Genomic DNA, 21,577 nt, shown 5'->3' with positions numbered 1-21,577 from the left:
ATGCTAGTGTGCCTTCCTGTGTATGACTCGGTTTCGTTCTCTGACTTCCATCTTTGCATTCTGCTTTGTACTGCTCTGTCTCTCCTGGTTATCAGACCCCTTGGCTTGTCCCTGTTTAGGCTACTTTCACACTAGCATCGACGCTAGCGTTGTCTGCGCCGCACAACGGGTGCAGCAGATGCTGTTTTTCAACGCATCCGCTGCCCCATTGTGAGGTGCGGGGAAGCGGGGGCGGAGTTCCAGTCGCGCATGCGCGGTCGGAAAAGACGTTCACTACGCACCAAAAAAACGTTGCAAGCAACGTTTTTTGGTGGCGACGGACCGAGGCAACACGACGCAACCGTTGCACGACAGTTGCGACGTGTGGCAAAGCGTCGCACTGCGTCGCTAATGATAGTCTATGGAGAAAAAACGCATCCTGCAAGCACTTTTGCAGGATGCGTTTTTTCTGCAAAACGACGGATAGCGACGTGCAGTGCACAACGCTAGTGTGAAAGAGGCCTTAGGGTACCGTCACACAGTACCATTTTAATCGCTACGACGGCACGATCCGTGACGTCGCAGCGATCGTATGATTATCGCTCCAGCGTCGTAGACTGCGGTCACACGTTGCAATCACGGCGCTGGAGCGATGCCGAAGTCCCCGGTAACCAGGGTAAACATCGGGTAACTAAGCGCAGGGCCGCGCTTAGTAACCCGATGTTTACCCTGGTTACCAGCGTAAACGTAAAAAAAACAAACAGTGCATACTTACATTCCGGTGTCTGTCCCCTGGCGTTCTGCTTCTCTCCACTGTGTAAGCGCCATAGCCATAAAGCACAGCGGTGACGTCAGACGTCACCGCTGTGCTCGCTTTCCGGCTGGCAGACGCTCACAGTGCAGAGAAGCTGAGACGCCGGGGACAGACACCGGAATGTAAGTATGCACTGTTTGTTTTTTTTACGTTTACGCTGGTAACCACGGTAAACATCGGGTTACTAAGCGCGGCCCTGCGCTTAGTTACCCGATGTTTACCCTGGTTACAAGTGAACACATCGCTGGATCGCTGTCACACACAACGATCCAGCGATGTCAGCGGGTGATCAAGCGACGAAAGAAAGTTCCATACGATCTGCTACGACGTACGATTCTCAGCAGGATCCCTGATCGCTGCTGCGTGTCAGACACTGCGATATCGTAACGATATCGCTAGAACGTCACGAATCGTACCGTCGTAGCGATCAAAATGGTACTGTGTGACGGTACCCTTACTCTTTGTCTTATCCCTAAGGTACTTCACTCCCTCCTGGCTTTGACCTTTGGCTCTATTTGACTAACCTTTCTGTCTGAGCCCTTAACACTGTGTGTTCAGTGTCTTTCCCTACACTCACGTGCTGTGGCTCCGCCCCCTGGGTCACATGACTGCTCTGTACCAGGTCCTGTGCTCACTACATTAGAGTAAGGTACTTGAGTTCAGTGTGACTTGTTTCTGCACTCACTATGTTTATTTGTGCCCCCCCTGATAGCGCCCCCTAGGCAGTGCCAGTGACACCCTAGATGTCACGACAACAACTTCTTAAAACAGCACAAGTCCACAAGCTTCTACTAATTTCAGAGATAATAATCAAGAGACTCTATCTGTCACATGTTAATTATCTGCCAACCAGCTAACTGTACATCAAGACATTTTACATAGTAATAAAATTCCTAAACAGGAAAGTGTTACCTGGACGAGTTGCATCTCCAGTAAACTCAATGCAATCTCCCTGATTACAAGTGCACGGAACAGACTCATAGTTCTCACATTTGTAGCTTCCCTCCGCAAAACATGACTTGCAATAGAGTCCATTTTTTGTGTTATTCGGTGGTGGCACTAGAATATTGTAAGAGAAAGGGAACATTATAAATAGTTATGTTTCTTTAGATAGTCAAACCCTGGCATCTACATGCTGCCAGCTTCAGATTTCAAAATACACATTATATGACATATGTTGGTGGTTTTATTTTACATACTTTCAATTGGATCGGAATTACAGTCGTCAGTTTTGCAGCATTTGTTGTAAAAATTCAGCTGGAAGCGCCCTGTATTCAAAATGACAATTTGGTCGCACACCATCGTAAAATTAAAACATCCTCTGTGGGCAGTGGGTCTCTTATCACCATCTAGAAAAAGTAAGAATATTAAGATATTTTCAAGCCGGAATGTTTATAGCAGTGTTCTCAACTGCATTCTGTTCCTAAGGAAATGAGGTTGTCTCACTACTGATTTTCAGGAACTCGTCGCTCCCCTTTTTGGCTCCTTGCTTGCCAAAGGGCATAATGATGGACAGTTTGGACCAGAGGCCAGCTTCCTAGCAGTTTGTAAAAGCTTTATTGGAATGAGCTTGGAAGCATTATGCTTCTTGTCTAGGAAAATGGCCACCACTAACAGACTACGGAAGTGGTTGGTAACCTAGTCAGAACAATAAAGTATCAAGTTAAAAATACCTCCATTCTTGAGATTTTCAATAAGAAGTAAGGTGAAAATTGCTTATTTTCATAACACCTGTTTAAGGAGCCAATGAAAAGACAAAATATTGGCACTCCACAAAATAATGTTATCTCGTTCACTTTTGATGGTGCCAAGCAATAAATACATAGAAAGTCCAATAGTATTGTAGAAGAGAGGAAATAGCAGCACTCACCCATGCATAAATCTCAGAAGCTTTATTTCCAGATATAGAAAAGTAACAGCGTGGTAGTGAATAGCATACTCCTATGTATGGATAATAGTCATTTCACATCTAGCAGGTGCTTCTTCCTGGGCCCAAGAACCACCCAGGAACCACACCAGTTTATTCACTCATCAGGGGAAGCCATACCCACTCATTTAAAACCAATAGTACAGACAAAAAAATCTTATATGTCTTGCAAACTCTTTAAGTTAATGTACGCCTGCCATCTCCATCCCATAAATGACTACCAATTGGCCATTTACAAGCCAATCTGTGGTCATTTATTGGCCTGTTTGGACATACTAACCAGAATCCTATGGCACAGAACACTCATTACTTATGATCTCTGATCGTATAGAACATCATTGCTCTCGGCAGAACATCTACTGTCTACAAGGATCATGTGCTGCCGATAACAATGATTTTAATGCCAACATGAAGTATTCAATCATCCAACGAATGAGAGTTTTGCTAGTTGTTTGAGTGATTGACTACAAGTTTACACAAGCTGATAATTGACGAAGAGGTCATCTACTGAATGCCTAATCCAGATAAAAACTTGTCTAATTAGCCTTTGGCTGTCCTTGTTAGGACTTAAAACTGATAAGGGAATAAAGATAGTTATAACGTTGTAACGGGGTCTTCTGTGCTGTAGTACCGCTTTCCGTTCCACCCCATGGGTCAAGAGGTCCACTCTGCTTTGGCTGGAGTCTGAATGAAGGACTCTGGCAGGAATTTCTTGATTACATGAGAGCATATAAAAGCTGACTGCTTCTCCACGTATTTCCAGTCTAAGAACACACTTTATTCACAGCCCACAGAATATATAACACAGATACACAGGGCAGGCCAATAGAAAAACAGGCCAGACATACATTACAATAGCTGCAGGGGGCCGGAGCCTGCCAATATTTACTGGGGGAATTACAAAGGTGAAGGTGGGGGAGGTCAGAAGGAAAATATCTTGTCCAGGGGCGCAGCCTGTGGACTGATGCATTTCACATGGAAACTATTACGGTATATATACATATACTGCATAACATATTCTTGGTGCTGGGGGGTTCTGTAACAAACGTGACACATAAAGAGACTGGAAATGAAAGAAACTGAAAATGAAAAATATCTGGAAACGAACAGTATTTCAAAATAGTGAACTGTGTACCTGAATCAATCCTATAAGAAATGTGTCATGCTGTTCACAAATAGTGATGTTTATGCACATTTAATTAACCAATATGTACAATTTAGTTTTCATTTGGTCCAACTTACCGAGAATGTTGTGTTCAATTCCCTGAACACAAACGTCATCTTCATTTTTGCACTCAAGTGAGGGTCCTGAGCAGTCTTTTTCACCAACTGCCTTACAGTGTCGACATTTTAGGGCATTACCTAAGAGAAAGTTTGAAGAAAAATTAAGGCTGTGACTACGCAGTGACTTTGGCCATCACAAACATTTAATATCAGCAATTACTTCATTCAATATTAAGGTCTATAACAAAGAGTTAAAAAGACAGTTGGACCTATACCTTTTCCCTTCATTCAATGCCATCTTCCATTCCTCTATTGAACTTGAAGGACATAAGTCTTTTTTCAATCATACTAACTTTGAAGAACTTCAGGATAATACAATGGATAATAAGATAATTCCAAAACCAGAAAATGGAGTCTAACACATGAACTATCATGGACCTCCACAAAGGAAACAGAAGAACCTTGAGGTTCTTATTAACCATCCTACAACATGTGGGTAACAAATTTGCTCAACCCTTTTATAGCAGAAAAACTGTTGGGAAACAAAAGCCCACAAGACCATTGGGTGATATCCATTTAGGAAAGTAATAGGAAGGTGCTCACCTGAGAAGGTTTTGTGCAGGCACAACTGATATGAACACCTGAATATATGAGCTAATGCTGCCTCGTGGCTCTCCTCCAAGATAGTTGACCAATTTTGACGATAACATGACATGGTGCTATGCCGCTGTAATAAAAAATCTTTAGGACCAAGATGAGTTGAACGTTTTTTAGTTTGACAACACGTTTCAACGTTGGACTATCATCTTTTTCAAGTGAAAAAAAAAGATGCATTTGTTTTTTTCACTTGAAAAAGATGGTAATTCAGCATTGAAACGTGTTGTCGAAATGAAAACCAATCAACTCATCTTGGCCCTTAGGATTCTTTATTATATCAGTGCAGCCTAATATCATGTTTTTGACCAAATTGGTCTACTTTATTTTTTTTGTGTGATATGTTATGACATAGTTCAGTACAAAATTTTTCATTTGTTTTAGTTAGAAACAATAATTCAATCTCTTCCATTTTACCGTTCTAGATTTTGGTGGGTTGAGAAAAGTCAATAAATTGACCAAAAAATAATGAACGTTAATCAAAAGTACAAGGTAATATGCACCGATATTATTCTCTTACCCATGGTGATCACACCAATGGAAAAGACCATGTAGACAAGGAAGCACTTCATTGTCGATGAATCTGAAGCTCAAGTTGAAGGTAACTAGATGACAAGTCTACACGATAAGTTTGGTTGGTTGTATTTTGACTGGTTAGTAGAGAGACCTTTATACTGTACTTGGTAGCTTCTTTTGGCACAAGCTGATCTATTATGTAACATAGTAATAAAATATGTTATTTGCTATTTTAATGTTGGCTGTACTGTACAAATAACTAACATTTACTCAGCATAGGATTATTTGCTGGAAGTCAGCAGTATATCTCTGTTTTGCTTTGTTTCTATAAGTAGTTCGAAACTACCTTAGGGATTGTTGGGATTCATGAGGAACCATTGTCTTCAAATTTTCTCTAAGGTGACGCCCTAAGATGTCAACACTGTAAGGCAGTCAGTCAAGATGTCTGCATGAAGAATCACACTAAAGGTTTGTTCTAAAATTTGTGGTCATCAGATCAACATTAGGCTTCAAGTTAACAAAACCTGACTTCTTAGACATTTAACGATATGGACCTCTTCAGTGACATTTCTTTTATTAACTTAATATATTTTAAGTTCAAAATTTATTTTTTTTTATTAAAACATTTGAACAGTTTAGTGTGTATCATTGCTTCACTTTACATTTACATTTCTGGATGCAGAATGAGCTGAATGAAAATCTATGAGTAAGTTTGTTGGGGTTTATAGTTCTTATCTGTAATTCTGAGCTCCTATATGCTAATTTATGACCACACTGAAATTGAGCTGAGATTGTATTATGTATGGGAGTGCCCAAGATAAAACACTAGCACCCGCCATATATTTGTCTGGAAATACGTGTGAAAAACAACAAGTCACATGAGTGAAATAAAATGCAGAGCTGGTGACATGTTTCTATTATACTTCTCCTCTGATTGTTCCACTCCTGATTTTGGCTTACAAATAAGTTATGCATATTTCCCAGAGGAGCATTGCGGCTTTAAGTCTCCTCATCTCGACATGATTAACATGTCACTCTCCGCAAGGAAAAACGATACTTCTTGGATCCCGGTCAGACACCTCTCACTCAGCCAAATCAGATCTCAGACTTTGCACTGACGAGGGGCAGCACCACGAAACACAGTGTCTGCGAATTGAGATTCTGGTTTGGTTTTTATTCTAAGTCATGTGACAAGGCTCATTAAAGGGTCGACATTAACTGTTAGGATTGCTACTTCCAATAGGTGGCACTAGAGTTCTAGTCCTCTTCCTCTCTGAAGAGACAATTTGCATATTTCTCAGAGGAGCATTGTGGCTTTAAGTCTCCTCATCTCGACATGATTAACATGTCATTCTCCGCAAGGAGAAACAATACTTTTTGGATCCCGGTCATACTTCCAATAGGTGGCACTAGAGTTCTAGTTCTCTTCCTCTCTGAAGAGACAATTTGTAAAATACTGACCATATACTCAGCACGTGAGCGTAGCCTAAGCATAAGTTATTCATTGGTGTGGATCCCACACCGATAGGCAAAATGTGACCTTTTATCCCCATTAATGTGAAGTGGCATTGGCATTTTCTCTTTGGTCACTGATCCATTCATTCCCTACGTGGCTGCATGATGTACTTGCCTTTTTCTGAAAGCCCCAAAGAAGATGAGTGGAGCAGTGGTGAGAAATCTGACCTGTCACTGCATTTTAATAAGGGGATAAAAGTGCCCCTATCATGGATAAAAGTTCCCCATTCTTCCGATCAGTGCGGTTTCCAGTGCTCAGATTACACCAATCAATAAGTTATCGCTTACCTAATCTGTGGATAGGTGATAACTTGTTTTCATCAAAGAATAACTTTATCGGGAGCGTTCCAGTTATCCGGGTTACCGATGTAGCTATTCGGTAAGCGCTATAGCTATTCGGATAAGCACTTATCCAAAGCTATTCGATCAACCTTAGTGGTCGGTATAAATTTTATTATTTTATTTGGACCAAGAGTATGAGAAGAAGTTGTTCAAGTAGTGGACAACTTCTTTAATGTAAATTTCCGTAACTGTACATCCCAGTTATGTTATGTGCTCAGTACATGTGCAGGAGCCACCTGTGTTTTACAGTCGATGCTCCACTATAACACGGATAACTGCTTACAGGAATTTGCATGTAGCTGTAGAGTGGGCCCCTAGTGTCAAATTCCTTCTGTGCCCCAGATAGCCCAGTCTAACCTTGTATACATGTTCCTCATCCTGGGCCCATTCTGGTATATGCAGCTCTGGCAAAAATTAAGAGACCACCACATCAAAATCCTGTCATGTGCCGCCCAATCTCCAGACCTGAACCCATTGAAAACCTCTGGAATGTAATCAAGAGGACGATGGATAGTCACAAGCCATCAAAGAAGAACTGCTTACATCTTTGCGCCTGAAGCAGTGTGAAAGACTGGTGGAAAGCATGAAAGCTGTGATTAAAAATCATTGTTATTCCACAAAATATTGATTTCTGAACTCTTTCTGAGTTAAAACATTAGTATTGTTGTTTCTAAATGACTGAACTTGTTTTCTTTGCATTATTTGAGGTCTGAAAGCACTGGATTTTTTTTTTAATTTGGACTATTTCTCCTTTTCAGAAAAAAAACAACAATTTATTGCTTGGAAATTTGGAGACGTTGTCAGAAGTTTATAGAAGAAATGAACAATTTACATTTTACTCAGAAATATACCTCTAAAGAGAAAAATCAGACAAACTGAACATTTTCAGTGGTCTCTTAATTTTTGCCAGAGCTGTATGTCCTCAATCCTGAGCACCTTAGTCATTTATATATTCCCCACTCTGCCTAAATATAAAAAAAATTTCAACTCACCTTCTTCCGGTCCCTTGATGAGCGGCTTCCTCTTCCGCAGCCAGCACCGAGGCCGGCAGCTAATATCAACATGCCTGCCTTGGCGATTCATGACATCACTGTCATGTGATGCCAATGCCTGGCACGCCAATTCAACTGTTGGCCGTTGAGTGCCCGTAGGGTCACTGCCCTGCAATACACTTTGGCTGGATACACATCAAGCTGAAGTAGGCGTTAACGTCGGCAGGCCCTCCACCCACACAGGCCTGCTGACCGTTACCGTGATCATTACATCCCTGCACAGCAGTTAGTTTGCACTTGCTGGATGACTGCCTAATGTCTCCTGGATCAAATCTCTGGAATACAGCGCTCTCAGTGCCAGGGCTTTGTAGCAATGGCTCCGCTTGGTTACCCCTCTTGTTAGCATTGCTCTACTATTGCAGTTCTTGTAATCTTGTGCACTTCTGCTTACACAGTTACCATGTATCAGTCTCTCTTAGTCAAGCATGACTTTCTTCTGTATCTCAGTGTTGGCAAATCTCTTCACTCATAGTTTCAAGCACCAAAATACAGACTCCATTGGTGTGATACTCTACCTCTGCTGTGGATAATTTTCACCTTTATCTCTGCTAGTCTACCAATGGCGGATGCATTCTTTACTAAGTGGAAAAAGCCTCTACTATCTCCTATTTTTCTATCCTGACCCTCTCTTGGCAAACTGTATTTGGCAAGATGGACTGCTGTTCCTCACCTTGGCTTTCTGAAGCCGCTAACATATTTAATTACCTCCATATCTTCAAAGCGTGGGTACAATTGAATATCATATATATATATATATGCATACATATATATTTATACTGTATATATATATATATATATATATATATATATATATATATATCATAGAATCCTAGAATATTATTCGAACGGGACCTCCAGGGTCCTCGTGTCTGACCCCCTGCTCAGTGCAGGATTCACTAAACCATCTCAGACAGATATCTGTATAGCCTCCGTTTGAAGACTTCCATTGAAGTAGAACTCACTACTAGTGATGAGCGATTATACTCATTACTCGAGATTTCTCGAGCACGCTCAGGTGTCCTCCAAGTATTTTTTAGTGGTCAGAGATTTCGTTTTCATCGCCGCAGCTGAATGATTTACATCTGTTAGCCAGCATAAGTACATGTGGGAGTTGCCTGGTTGCTAGGGAATCCCCACATGTAATCAAGCTGGCTAAGGGATGTGAATCATTCAGCTGAGGTGTGGAAAACTAAATCTCCAAGCACTAAAAAATACTCGGAGGACACCCGAGCGTGCTCGGGAAATCTCGAGTAACGAGTATATTCGCTCATCGCTACTCACCACCTCTCGTGGCCGCCTGTTCCATTCATTGATCACCCTCACTGTCAAAAAGTTTTTTCTAATATCTAATCTGAATATCTTATTATTTAGTACACATATAGTACAGACTAAAAGTTTGGACACACTTTCTCATTCAAAGATTTTTCTGTATTTTCAAAACTATGAAAATTGTACATTCACACTGAAGGCATCAAAACTATGAATTAACACATGTGGAATTATATACTTAACAAAAAAGTGTGAAACAACTGAAAATATTTCTTATATTCTAGGTTCTTCAAAGTAGCCACCTTTTGCTTTGATGACTGCTTTTAACACACTTGGCATTCTCTTGATGAGCTTCAAGAGGTAGTCACCGGAAATGGTCTTCCAACAATCTTGAAGGAGTTCCCAGAGATGCTTAGCACTTGTTGGCCCTTTTGCCTTCACTCTGCGGTCCAGCTCACCCCAAACCATCTCGATTGGTTTCAGGTCTGGTGACTGTGAAGGCCAGGTCATCTGGCGTAGCACCCCATCACTCTCCTTCTTGGTCAAATAGCCCTTACACAGCCTGGAGGTGTGTTTAGGGTCATTGTCCTGTTGAAAAATAAATGATGGTACAACTAAACGCAAAACGGATGGAATAGCATGCCGCTGCAAGATGCTGTGGTAGCCATGCTGGTTCAGTATGCCTTCAATTTTGAATAAATCCCCAACAGTGTCACTAGCCAAGCACCCCCACACCATTACACCTCTTCCTCCATGCTTCACAGTGGGAGCCAGGCATGTAGAGTCCATCCGTTCACTATTTCTGCTTCGCACAAAGACACGGTGGTTGGAACCAAAGATCTCAAATTTGGACTTATCAGATCAAAGCACAGATTTCCACTGGTTTAATGTCCATTCCTTGTGTTCTTTAGCCCAAACAAGTCTCTTCGGCTTGTTGCCTGTCCTTAGCAGTGGTTTCCTAGCAGCTATTTTACCATGAAGGCCTGCTGCACAAAGTCTCATCTTAACAGTTGTTGTAGAGATGTGTCTGCTGCTAGAACTCTGTGTGGCATTGACCTGGTCTCTAATCTGAGCTGCTGTTAACCTGTGATTTCTGAGGCTTGTGACTCGGATAAACATATCCTCAGAAGCAGAGGTGACTCTTGGTCTTCCTTTCCTGGGGCGGTCCTCATGTGAGCCAGTTTCTTTGTAGCGCTTGATGGTTTTTGCAACTGCATTTGGGGACACTTTCAAAGTTTTCCCAATTTTTCAGACTGACTAACCTTTATTTCTTAAAGAAATGATGGCCACTCATTTTTCTTTACTTAGCTGCTTTTTTCTTGCCATAATACAAATTTTAACAGTCTATTTAGTAGGACTATCAGCTGTGAATCCACCAGACTTCTGCTCAACACAACTGATGGTCCCAACCCCATTTATAAGGCAAGAAATCCCAATTATTAAACCTGACAGAGCACACCTGTGAAGTGAAAACCATTTCCGGTGATGACCTCTTGAAGATCATCAAGAGAATGCCAAGAGTGTGCAAAGCAGTCATGACAGCAAAAGGTGACTACTTTGAAGAATCTAGAATATAAGACATTTTCAGTTGTTTCACACTTTTTTGTTAAGTATATAATTCCACATGTGTTAACTCATAGTTTTGATGCCTTCAGTGTGAATGTACAATTTTTATAGTCATGAAAATACAGAAAAATCTTTAAATGAGAAGGTGTGTCCAAACTTTTAGTCTGTACTGTACATATATTAACATATTGTGCTCCCTACTAAAGGTACCGTTACACTAAACGACTTACCAACGATCACAACCAGCGATACGACCTGGCCGTGATCGTTGGTAAGTCGTTGTGTGGTCACTGGGGAGCTGTCACACAGACAGCTCTCTCCAGCGACCAACGATCAGGGGAACGAATTCGGCATCGTTGAAACTGTCTTCAACGATGCCGAAGTCCCCGGGTAACCAGGGTAAACATCGGGTTACTAAGTGCAGGGCCACGCTTAGTAACCCTATATTTACCCTGGTTACCATTGTAAAAGTTAAAAAAAAGAACCACTACATACTCACATTCTGATGTCTGTCACGTCTCCCGCCGTCAGCTTCCCGCACTGACTGTGTGAGCGCCGGCCGTAAAGCAGAGCACAGCGGTGACGTCACCGCTGTGCTCTGCTTTATGGCTGCCGCTGACAGTCAGTGCAGGGAAGCTGACGGCGGGGGACGTGACAGACATCGGAATGTGAGTATGTAGCGTTTTTTTTTTAACTTTTACAATGGTAACCAGGGTAAATATCGGGTTACTAAGCACGGCCCTGCGCTTAGTAACCCGATATTTACCCTGGCTACAAGTGAACACATCGCTGGATCGGCGTCACACGCGCCAATCCAGCGATGACAGTGGGTGATCAGCGACCAAAAAAAGGTCCTGATCATTCCCTACGGCTACGACCAATGATCTCCCAGCAGGGGCCTGATCGTTGGTCACTGTCACACATAACGAGATCGTTAGCGGGATCGTTGCTACGTCACAAAAAGCGTGGCGTTGCAACGATATCATTAACGATATCGTTATGTGTGACGGTACCTTAACACTGATCTACAAAGCCACCCACAACCTATTTCCTCCCTATATCTCTGAACTAATCTCCCATTATCTTCCCTCATGTAATCTTCAATCCTCCCAAGACCTCCTACTCTCTTCCACACTTATTCGTTCCTCACACAACCGCCTCCAAGATTTCTCCCAAATATCCCCCATCCACTGGAATTCCACGCCTCAAAACATCCGATTATTCACTACCCTCGGATCCTTCAGACGGAACCTGAAAACCCATCTCTTCAGGAAAGCCTACAGCTTGCAATAACTATTCTGCCGCATCACCACCACCCGAGCTGCTGCCTCACCACCACCCAAGCTGCCACCTCACCACCACCAGAGCTGCCACCTCACCACCACCAGAGCTGCTGTGTCACCACCACCAGAGCTGCCACCTCACCACCACCAGAGCTGCCACCTCACCACCACCAAAGCTGCTGCCTCACCACCACCAGAGCTGCCACCTCACCACCACCAGAACTGCCGCCTCATCACCACCAGAGCTGCCACCTCACCACCACCAGAGCTTCCGCCTCACCACCACCAGAGCTGCCGCCTCACCACCACCAGAGCTGCTGCTCCCCTGACCTTCTGTCTCTTCCCCATTATCCCATAGAATGTAAGTCCGCAAGGACAGGGTCCTCTCCCCTCTGTACCAGTCTGTCATTGTAAATTTGTTTACTGTAAATGATATCTATAACTCTGTACGTTACCCCTTTCTCATGTACAGCACCATAATGGTGCTATATAAATAAATAATAATAAAACAAATGTGTTGTCCACTCTAAATATACATATATTTACTTATTTTATGGTTTTTTTTTTAATGTTCAAGAGGCACAATATATAAATTATATATTCAGTCAGAGGAATATGTTCAATTTTAGATTCAGGGAGCACATTATATTAAAGGAAATGCTGCAGCATTTCAGAGACATACTATAAAAGTTGGAAATAGTCACGTAGTAGACTTTACACGTGCTGCGCCGATTCTTTGGAATGCACTACCTAGGTTAATACGATTAATCCCCAATCCCCACAGTTTTAAGCGTGCCCTAAAAACGCATTTGTTCAGACTGGCCTACCGCCTCAACGCATTAACCTAACTATCCCTGTGTGGCCTATTAAAAATAGAAAAAAAAACAACAAAACACATAATCAGGTTCCTCGCATCGTGTTCTCATACACTTTATGCAGTTAATAGCACTCTGTGTCTGTACTGCTACATACTTAGGCAGTTAACTGGTTCATGCAGCTTTACATGAACACCCGAGCCTTACACTATGGCTGGTCCAAATAACTAAAGCAATTGTTACCATCCACCTCTCGTGTCTCCCCTTTTCCTCATAGTTTGTAAGCTTGCGAGCAGCAGGGCCCTCATTCCTCCTGGTATCTGTTTTGAACTGTGATTTCTGATATGCTGTAATGTCTATTGTCTGTACAAGTCCCCTCTATAAGTTGTAAAGCGCTGCGGAATATGTTGGCGCTATATAAATAAAAATTATTATTATTATTATTATTATTATTATTACTAGTCCAATAGTTGGGCCCCCGGAAGCCTATTCCCGCCCACTGCCATTGACTATCAGGTCTCACCCTGTACACGTATTATTCCGTGTTCAAGTCTCAGTTTCAAGTCTTGTGGAAGATGAAGGAAGCCCAGGTGTCACTGAAGAGGGAAACCTACTTTTTTCAATTTTAATGTCACATTTTTATTCTAAGAGTGAATAATAGGCGTTGTGTGTTATGTTTTTAGGTGTTTTTGGACGTTTGCAAAAAAAATATTTTTACTGATTCTCCAAGTTTAGATTTGTTTTTACTAAGGATGCCCAAAAGGTTGGAAAACATTGGTTTATGATATTATCTGCTATTTTATCATTGGCAGTACTGTATGAAACACTAACATTTACCAGGTGCAGAAATATTTGCTGGAAGTCAACAGAACATACAATATTGTTTTTTTACATCGCAGGTGCTATGAAACTACCCGAGGGGTTGTTGTGGCTCAAATGAATGATCTCATGAGTAAAAAATCAAAATTATTAATTTTTCCTAAAATTTGTGGTCATCAGCTCCACTTTAGACTCCACATTGAGTATTAATGTCGATAAAAGCCTGACACTTTTAAAACATTACTTTTTTTTGTTGAATATGAACCCTGTGCCTCATTAGTAAAGATGAGAAAATCGGTACAAGGAGAATTGAATATGCTCGGAATTAAAAAAAAAAAAAATGGATTCACTTTAATCTCAATATTTTTGTCATTCTCTTTATACAAATAAAGTAAAAATTGAGCCCGCCTACCACCATTTTACTGATTTGCAGATGGCCAGGAAAGCCGTTAAATAAAAACCTCCCAGCTCACTGCCAGAGTCCTTCGATTAGATGTCCACTAAAGCTCCATTCAGCCTTTTTTCTCATCGATGCACCTTGTCCTCTTCTGATATCTTTATTCTGTACCAGGACATCAAGCTTCCTCAGTGCCATAAGCCCCAGCAAAGGGTGAAGATGGCGTAAGGGGACATCAGATGCATACGAAAAAGGAGGTTTGATGGAGATTTGCAGAAAACTGAATTGGAAGTTTGGGCGGCAGTAGGACAAGTGAGTGGCGAGGTGGTATAGTTTTTCTTTAATAATGCCTCACCTGTTCAATACTAAGGAAATTCTGAAAACATGATCTGTTGGTGGCCATGAGGACTGAAGTTAGGTAACACTAGTTTACACATATAAAAACTTTACGATATACGTATAATTTGTCTTGGCACCAAGAATCTAAAAATCATCTACTGTATATATATATATATATATATATATATATATATATATATATATATATATACAGTACAGACCAAAATTTTGGACACACCTTCTCATTTATAGATTTTTGTGTATTGTGTATTTTCATAAATATGAAAGCTGTACATTCACACTGAAGGCATCAAAACTATGAATTAACACATGTGGAATTATATACTTAACAAAAAAGTGTGAAACAACTGAAATTATGTCTTATATTCTAGGTTCTTCAAAAGCCACCTTTTGCTTTGATGACTGCTTTGCACACTCTTGGCATTCTCTTGATGAGCTTCAAGAGGTAGTCACCGGGAATGGTCTTCCAACAATCTTGAAGAAGTTCCCAGAGATGCTTACACTTGTTTGCCCTTTTGCCTTCACTCTGCAGTCAAGCTCAAGTAGCCCTTACACAGCCTGGAGGTATGTTTGGGGTCATTGTCCTGTTGAAAAATAAATTATGGTCCAAATAAACGCAAACTGGATGGAATAGCATGCCGCTGCAAGATGCTGTGGTAGCCATGCTGGTGCAGTATGCCTTCAATTTTGAATAAATCCCCAACAGTGTCACCAGCAAAGCACCCCCACACCATCACACCTCCTCCTCCATGCTTCACGGTGGGAACCAGGCATGTAGAGTCCATCCGTTCACCTTTTCTGCGTCGCACAAAGACACGGTGGTTGGAACAAAAGATCTCAAATATGGACTCATCAGACCAAAGCACAGATTTCCACTGGTCTAATGTCCATTCCTTGTGTTCTTTAGCCCAAACAAGTCTCTTCTGCTTGTTGCCTGTCCTTAGCAGTGGTTTCCTAGCAGCTATTTTACCATGAAGGCCTGCTGCACAAAGTCTCATCTTAACAGTTGTTGTAGAGATGTGTCTGCTGCTAGAACTCTGTGTGGCATTGACCTGGTTTCTAATCTAAGCTGCTGTTAACCTGCGATTTCTGAGGCTGGTGACTCGGATAAACTTATCCTCAGAAACGGAGGCGGCTCTTGGTCTTCCTTTCCTGGGGCGGTCCTCATGTGAGCCAGGAACTTGCAGGAACTGCTGGCACACTCCAGCCACATGAGGTCTGGCATTGTCCTGCATTAGGAGGAACCCAGGGCCAACTGCACCAGCATATGGTCTCACAAGGGGTCTGAGTATCTCATCTCGGTACCTAATGGCAGTCAGGTTACCTCCGGCGAGCACATGGAGGGCTGTGTGGCCCTCTAAAGAAATGCCACCCCACACTATTACTGACCTACTGCCAAACCGGTCATGCTGAAGGATGTTGCAGGCAGTAGATCACTCTCCATGGCATCTCTAGATTCTGTCACATCTGTCACATGTGCTCAGTGTGAACTTGCCTTCATCTGAGAAGACCACAGGGCGCCAGTGGCGAATTTGCCAATCCTGGTGTTCTGTGGCAAATGCCATATGTCCTGCACAGTTTTGGGCTGTGAACACAACCCCCATCTGTGGACGTCGGGCACTCAGAACATCCTCATGGAGTCAGTTTCTAATTGTTTGTCTAGACAAATGCACATTTGTGGCCTGCTAGAGGTCATTTTGCAGGGCTCTGGCAGTGCTCCTCCTGTTCCTCCTTGCACAAAGGCAGAGGTAGTGGTCATGCTGCTTGGTTGTTGCCCTCCTACGGCCCCCTCCTCATCTCCTGGTGTACTGGTCTATCTCCTGGCAGTGCCTCCAGCCTCTGGACACTACGCTGACAGACACAGCAAACCTTCTTGGCACATCTCACATTGATGTGCCATCCTGGATGAGCTGCACTACCTGAGCCACTTGTGTCGTTTATAGAGTCCATCCCATGCCACCACTAATGTGAAAGCACAAGCAACATTCAAAAGTGACCAAAACATCAGCCAAAAAGCATTGGTACTGAGATGTGGTCCCCACCTGCAGAACCACTCCTTTATTGAGGGTGTCTTGATAATTGCCAATAATTACCATCTTGTCTATTCCATTTGCACAACAGCATGTGAAATTGATTGTCAATCAGTGTTGCTTTCACAGAAAGATGTCAGCCCATGCCACAAGCTGCCACATTCTGAATATAGCTGTGTGTCCTTAGTCTCAACACCGCTGCTTGTGTATGCTGCCTTATCCTTTCTTCTAAGGATGACTGGGCTCCCACTTGATAAGTGTTGTGGGGCCCCTGGGGAACTTTGGCTCAGATGCCCACCCGAGCTGTATGAGCGCTCTTGTCCCAACTGACTGGATCCAGGAAGCTACTCCTGACTTACTCCAGTAAACCCCCCCTCTGTTACAGTAACTGTTCCCTATACTTCACACTAGGTGAAAGCTCTTCCCACTATAATGCCTCCCATCTAGTGGCCAAACATGGCCACTACACTTTCCCTATAATGAGTACAAATGCATATGCATTACAGTATATAAGAAATTAGAATATATATACATTTTGCAGGGAATGGCAATACACATATTAGTGTAGCAGTACCATTATTTATAAGCGGTAATATATAGAATCATGCAGCAGTACCAAAATATTACAGCAAATACACACTAACTTAAATTACCCTAGAACATACGGTAGCGGGATATATTAAGGAGGAAAGGTAAAACAGCAACATTTTTTCAATCCCCTTATATTCCCCCTTCCCTTTAACTTGTTCGTCCCGACCTAGTACCGCAATAACTTTTTTTTTATTTTTGCACATAATACTACACACAGGGAGGCAACATGAGGTAGTCCATTCACTACTGACTGCAACTGACTCAACGCGAGCTGTGTCCATTAAATGATGCACCACAGTCCGTGCAGTAAGAACATAATCCTGGCTCACAGTCCTCCAGGTGAAGTCTACCGAATACAGTTTTATGCTGCGCAATAAAACATTTATTCACAGCATGACCCCTAAGAGAGGTCTGTAGTCCTTGGGGATGAGCTCCCCCTTACCTTGAAGAGAGCACGGTCCCTCCAGGTGGGATTAAAAACACACATTCTTTAAAGTGTGACCCCTTATATTGGGTCTGCAGATTCTGTAGATGTTCTCTCCTTCCCTTAAGGAGCGCACAGTCCTGTTTCATTGAGTCCAGCCATTTTTCCCATCTGGGAATATCAGAGTCAAAGGAAGACAGTTCCTGCTTTCCAGCACAAAGGGCGCAACAAGCGCAACAAAAATTAAATTATTATTTTCTCAAGCCGTCTGGCCGTACTACATCCATTTCTTACGGTGCTCCAGGGCTCCATCGCCCGCAGGGATGAAGAACAGTCCCATTTTTTAGGGACGCAGAACAGTCCCATCTTTCAAGGTGCAACGTGCACTACTCTTATTATAATAATAATAATAATAGTCTTTATTTATATAGCGCCAACATATTCCGCAGCGCTTTACAGTTTAACAGTTTCAAACACAACAGTCATGGGTTAAGGCTACGTTCACATTTACGGTGTGCGCCGCAGCATTGTCGCCGCAACAAAACGCATGCGTCGTGCGGCCCTATCTTTAACATTGGCGCCGCATGGGGCCGCATGTACATGCATTGTCATGCGTTGTGTTGCGTTGTACGCCGCATGCGGCGTTAGGGCGCACCTGTCAGGGCGCGGTAAACGCAACATGTTGCATTTTTCGGGTGGCGCCGACCTTTTAAAAAACGCATGCGTCGTGTTTGCGTCGTGTTTGCGTCGTCGATGCGCCTTTTTCCCCATTGACTTGTATTGACAACGCAGACGACGCAAGTACTTGCGTCGTGGTGCGTTGTACGACGCATGCGTTTTCCAATAAAAAATGCAAAACATTGTCTACACTTTGTCTAGACACTAAAAAAACACTATATATATATATATATATATATATATATATATATATATATATATATATATATATATATATATATATAAAAAAGGGGGTTTGGCATTGTCTTTCACAAGGCTATTCCAGAGAGAAAAGACTGAGAGGAGAATCTGCTTTCCAAACCTGTAAGTATATATTTCTCTTTGCATATTTTTTATTCTGTGTTTTATTTCTTGATTTTTATTTAATTTGTGCAATGTTTGGTCTGTGCTATGTTACGGTTATGGCACTGTGGGTTGTTATTGAAAAATTGTTTTTTTTAATCTGGTTCTGATGTACTTCTGGCGTTATGATGGCATTTATTGTCTTCGGCCTTGCTTGGTATTGGATTGGTTTTGGGTTGTTCTGGTGTCATGCGGTTGTTCAATGTCTTTTTTTTGGCTGATTTTTTCTTGTTAAATTTCTGGTGCATGTCTTTTTCTGGTTTCTATTGTTGGGGGTAACCGTATGGCGTTTTCTTGGCTCATGTCTTGCTGTGTTTTATTATGCTGTTGGCATTTTTTTTTCTTTCCTTGAGTGTCTTTTCTTGCTGGTGGGGGGGCTACATTTATGATGTTTCATTTGTATTGTATTGTTCCGTGCTGCTATGCCATTCTATTTTCAATTGTATTTTCCCTTTTTTTTAATTTTTTTTTTTTATCTCTGATGGTTTTACGTCGTTTTCCGTATGGCATATATCTTCCTTCCTTGACTGTTTGCATTGCCAAGTGTGTAGTATAATGGGTTTTTTTTTTTTTTTTTGGTGGGGCCCTTTTTTTTTTATTTCATGTGTTTTCTTTTCTATTTGACTATGGTTTATCTTTTGGGTTGCTGTATTTTGTAACAGAGGTTGTCCCGTAATGTTTATTGCTTATTATCTAGAATGGTATTTATCGCCTTTTTCTGATGTATTTCTGTGGTTAGATGTCACCAGATGGTGTTGTTTTGGATCATGTCTTGTTTGTAAATTATGGCGTTCATTAGTTTGCTATTTCATTGTGCCTTTTTTTTTCCTGTAATGTTTTTTTTGTAAGTTTTTATATTTAAAAATTTGGACATAGGTGTCTATTTTTGCTTAATTTTGTTTGGGTCTATTCTTGTATTGTTTCTTCTATTGTCTTCTCTTGCAATGTATGGCGTTGTGGTGTCGCTTGTTGAGTTTGCATTGTCCTATCAGTCAACAGTCAATTGTGGTTGTTTTAATTTTTTTGGCCTATTTTATTGTATGTGTCATTGTTAGCGTTGGATGTGATTTTTTGCTCATTTTTTCATTGCAGAACAAACTTGCAAGAATGCCAAGTTCATCAGCATCTGGCCAATCGGCGCGGGGGAGTGCGGTGAGTAATTATGCCCAGTTGCTTACTATTCACTGCCATTTGTAGCATTGACAATAATTTTTCTATACAATTTTTACAGGCTTCTTCAAGTGAGGGAGAAGGCACACAGCGGGAGCAGAGAGGTCGGGGCCAAGGTGTGGCGTCAGGCCGGCGAGTGAGTATTTTTTATTTTTTTTTTTACATTTTTTTTTTTGAGTAGCATCCTGCTGTGAGGAACATTACATTTGAGTAGCATCCTGCTTTCACTAGGGATGTTAGCTTTATAGCTTTTCAGGGCAGCAAGTATTGGGGGAAGGTAACATAAAGTTGAACTCCCTGCACAAAAAAATTCGAAAATACAGGTGTAGAAACCATCAATATACATACATCAGATGGCAAAGGATAGGGCAAAGGAACATATCATAACAGGTGCTGGTGGTTGTTAATATTTGCATATTTGTAACCTTTTTGTTTTCTAATTCTTCTAGGTTTCACAACGTGACCAAGGAGATACCGGAATTGATGTGGACCTCCTGATCTCCAGCATCCAGGAGCGTGGCCCGTTGTGGGACAGCCGTGACCCGCGCATGGACCAGGTGGTGTTGAGGCGTTTGTGGGTAGAGGTGGAAAAGTCGCTGTGGGATGGCTTTGACAGCGCTTCAAGCACAGACAAAGGCAACTTTCGTGAGTATTGCTGATACGCTGCTATGACCCATCTTGCCAGGATAAACACAACCGTGTGTGATGCGATCAACGCCTAAACTTTGTATCGCACACGGTTGTTTTATCCTTTTAAAATGCTAAATATGTAACCTTGTTTTTTTCTTTGCATTCACAGTTAAAAAGTTGAGGACCAGATGGCGATCCATGAAGGACCGTTTCTATAAGGGGATCCGTGCTGAGGAAGAGCAAGCTCGCAGTGGTGCTGCTGCGGCCAAGTCTGTGCCATACAAGTACCACAGGGCACTACAGTTTTTAAGACCGGTCCTTGGCCGCCGACAGTAAGTATTTTGCACACATACCATATTGCACAGCCACATCGTACATTGCCCAGCCACATAGCATATTGCACAGCCACATAGTACATTGCCCAGCCACGTACATTGTGCATCCACATAGTATATTGCCAGGCCACTATATCGCAGCCACATAGTACACGTTCTAGCCACGTATCAACATAGTATATTTCCCATGCACATAGTGTATTGGCCATCCATGTAGTCAGCGTAGCATTTTGACAATCCACGTAACTTTTTCCCTAGTGGAATGGTATATAGCTCATTAGTAATTTTTTGTGTTTCTAGCGTGAGTCCTTGTAGTCCATGACAGGTTATGTTCGGAGTCAGGGTAGTTCTGATCGCAGGAATAATGATGACGTCTCGATCACATGATCCTAACGTCATGCCCGTTCCTGCGATCAGATCAGCAAAGTCACTGTGTAATTTTTTTTTTTTTTTTTACTTTTTATCTTGACGTTAAATTTTAGACTATTTTTGCGGCATAGGCAGCGTCAAGAAAGAGTTTTAGACAAAAAATATTTTTACCCATGACAGTGGTATGCGGTCAAAAGGCTTTGGCAGCGGGAATGAACATTAATTTTCAGCCGTTGGTATGTCCATGATTGTTATCGTCAGCCATAACGGTCAGCTGGCGATAACAATCAGCAATTTATTATAGGCCACACAGACTGAGAGACAGAGGATTTGTATTGTTGTGTAATGTAATGTTAATTTTATTACAGGAGTTGGCGTATGTGATAGGTTATTAATTGAAGACTAATTTTTCCCTT

General features: G+C 42.0%; 1 protein-coding gene across 1 annotated transcript in view; it reads right to left on the bottom strand.

Annotated features, from left to right (window-relative positions):
- Window positions 1–21,577, bottom strand: part of LOC143770407 (phospholipase A2 inhibitor and Ly6/PLAUR domain-containing protein-like) — a 56,174-nt gene that overhangs the window by 5,110 nt on the left and 29,487 nt on the right. Inside the window, exons 2-5 of the mRNA XM_077260018.1 lie at window positions 5,119–5,306; window positions 3,963–4,082; window positions 1,993–2,142; window positions 1,706–1,852 (exon numbers count right to left, since the gene is read on the bottom strand). Coding sequence (XP_077116133.1) covers window positions 1,706–1,852; window positions 1,993–2,142; window positions 3,963–4,082; window positions 5,119–5,170 — 469 coding nt within the window. The 5' untranslated portion in view covers window positions 5,171–5,306. The remainder of the gene's footprint in view (window positions 1–1,705; window positions 1,853–1,992; window positions 2,143–3,962; window positions 4,083–5,118; window positions 5,307–21,577) is intronic.

This window comes from Ranitomeya variabilis, chromosome 4 (assembly GCF_051348905.1).
Source record: "Ranitomeya variabilis isolate aRanVar5 chromosome 4, aRanVar5.hap1, whole genome shotgun sequence".
In the NCBI taxonomy this organism is placed as follows: domain Eukaryota; kingdom Metazoa; phylum Chordata; class Amphibia; order Anura; family Dendrobatidae; genus Ranitomeya; species Ranitomeya variabilis.
This window is presented reverse-complemented; position numbering and strand designations above follow the sequence as displayed.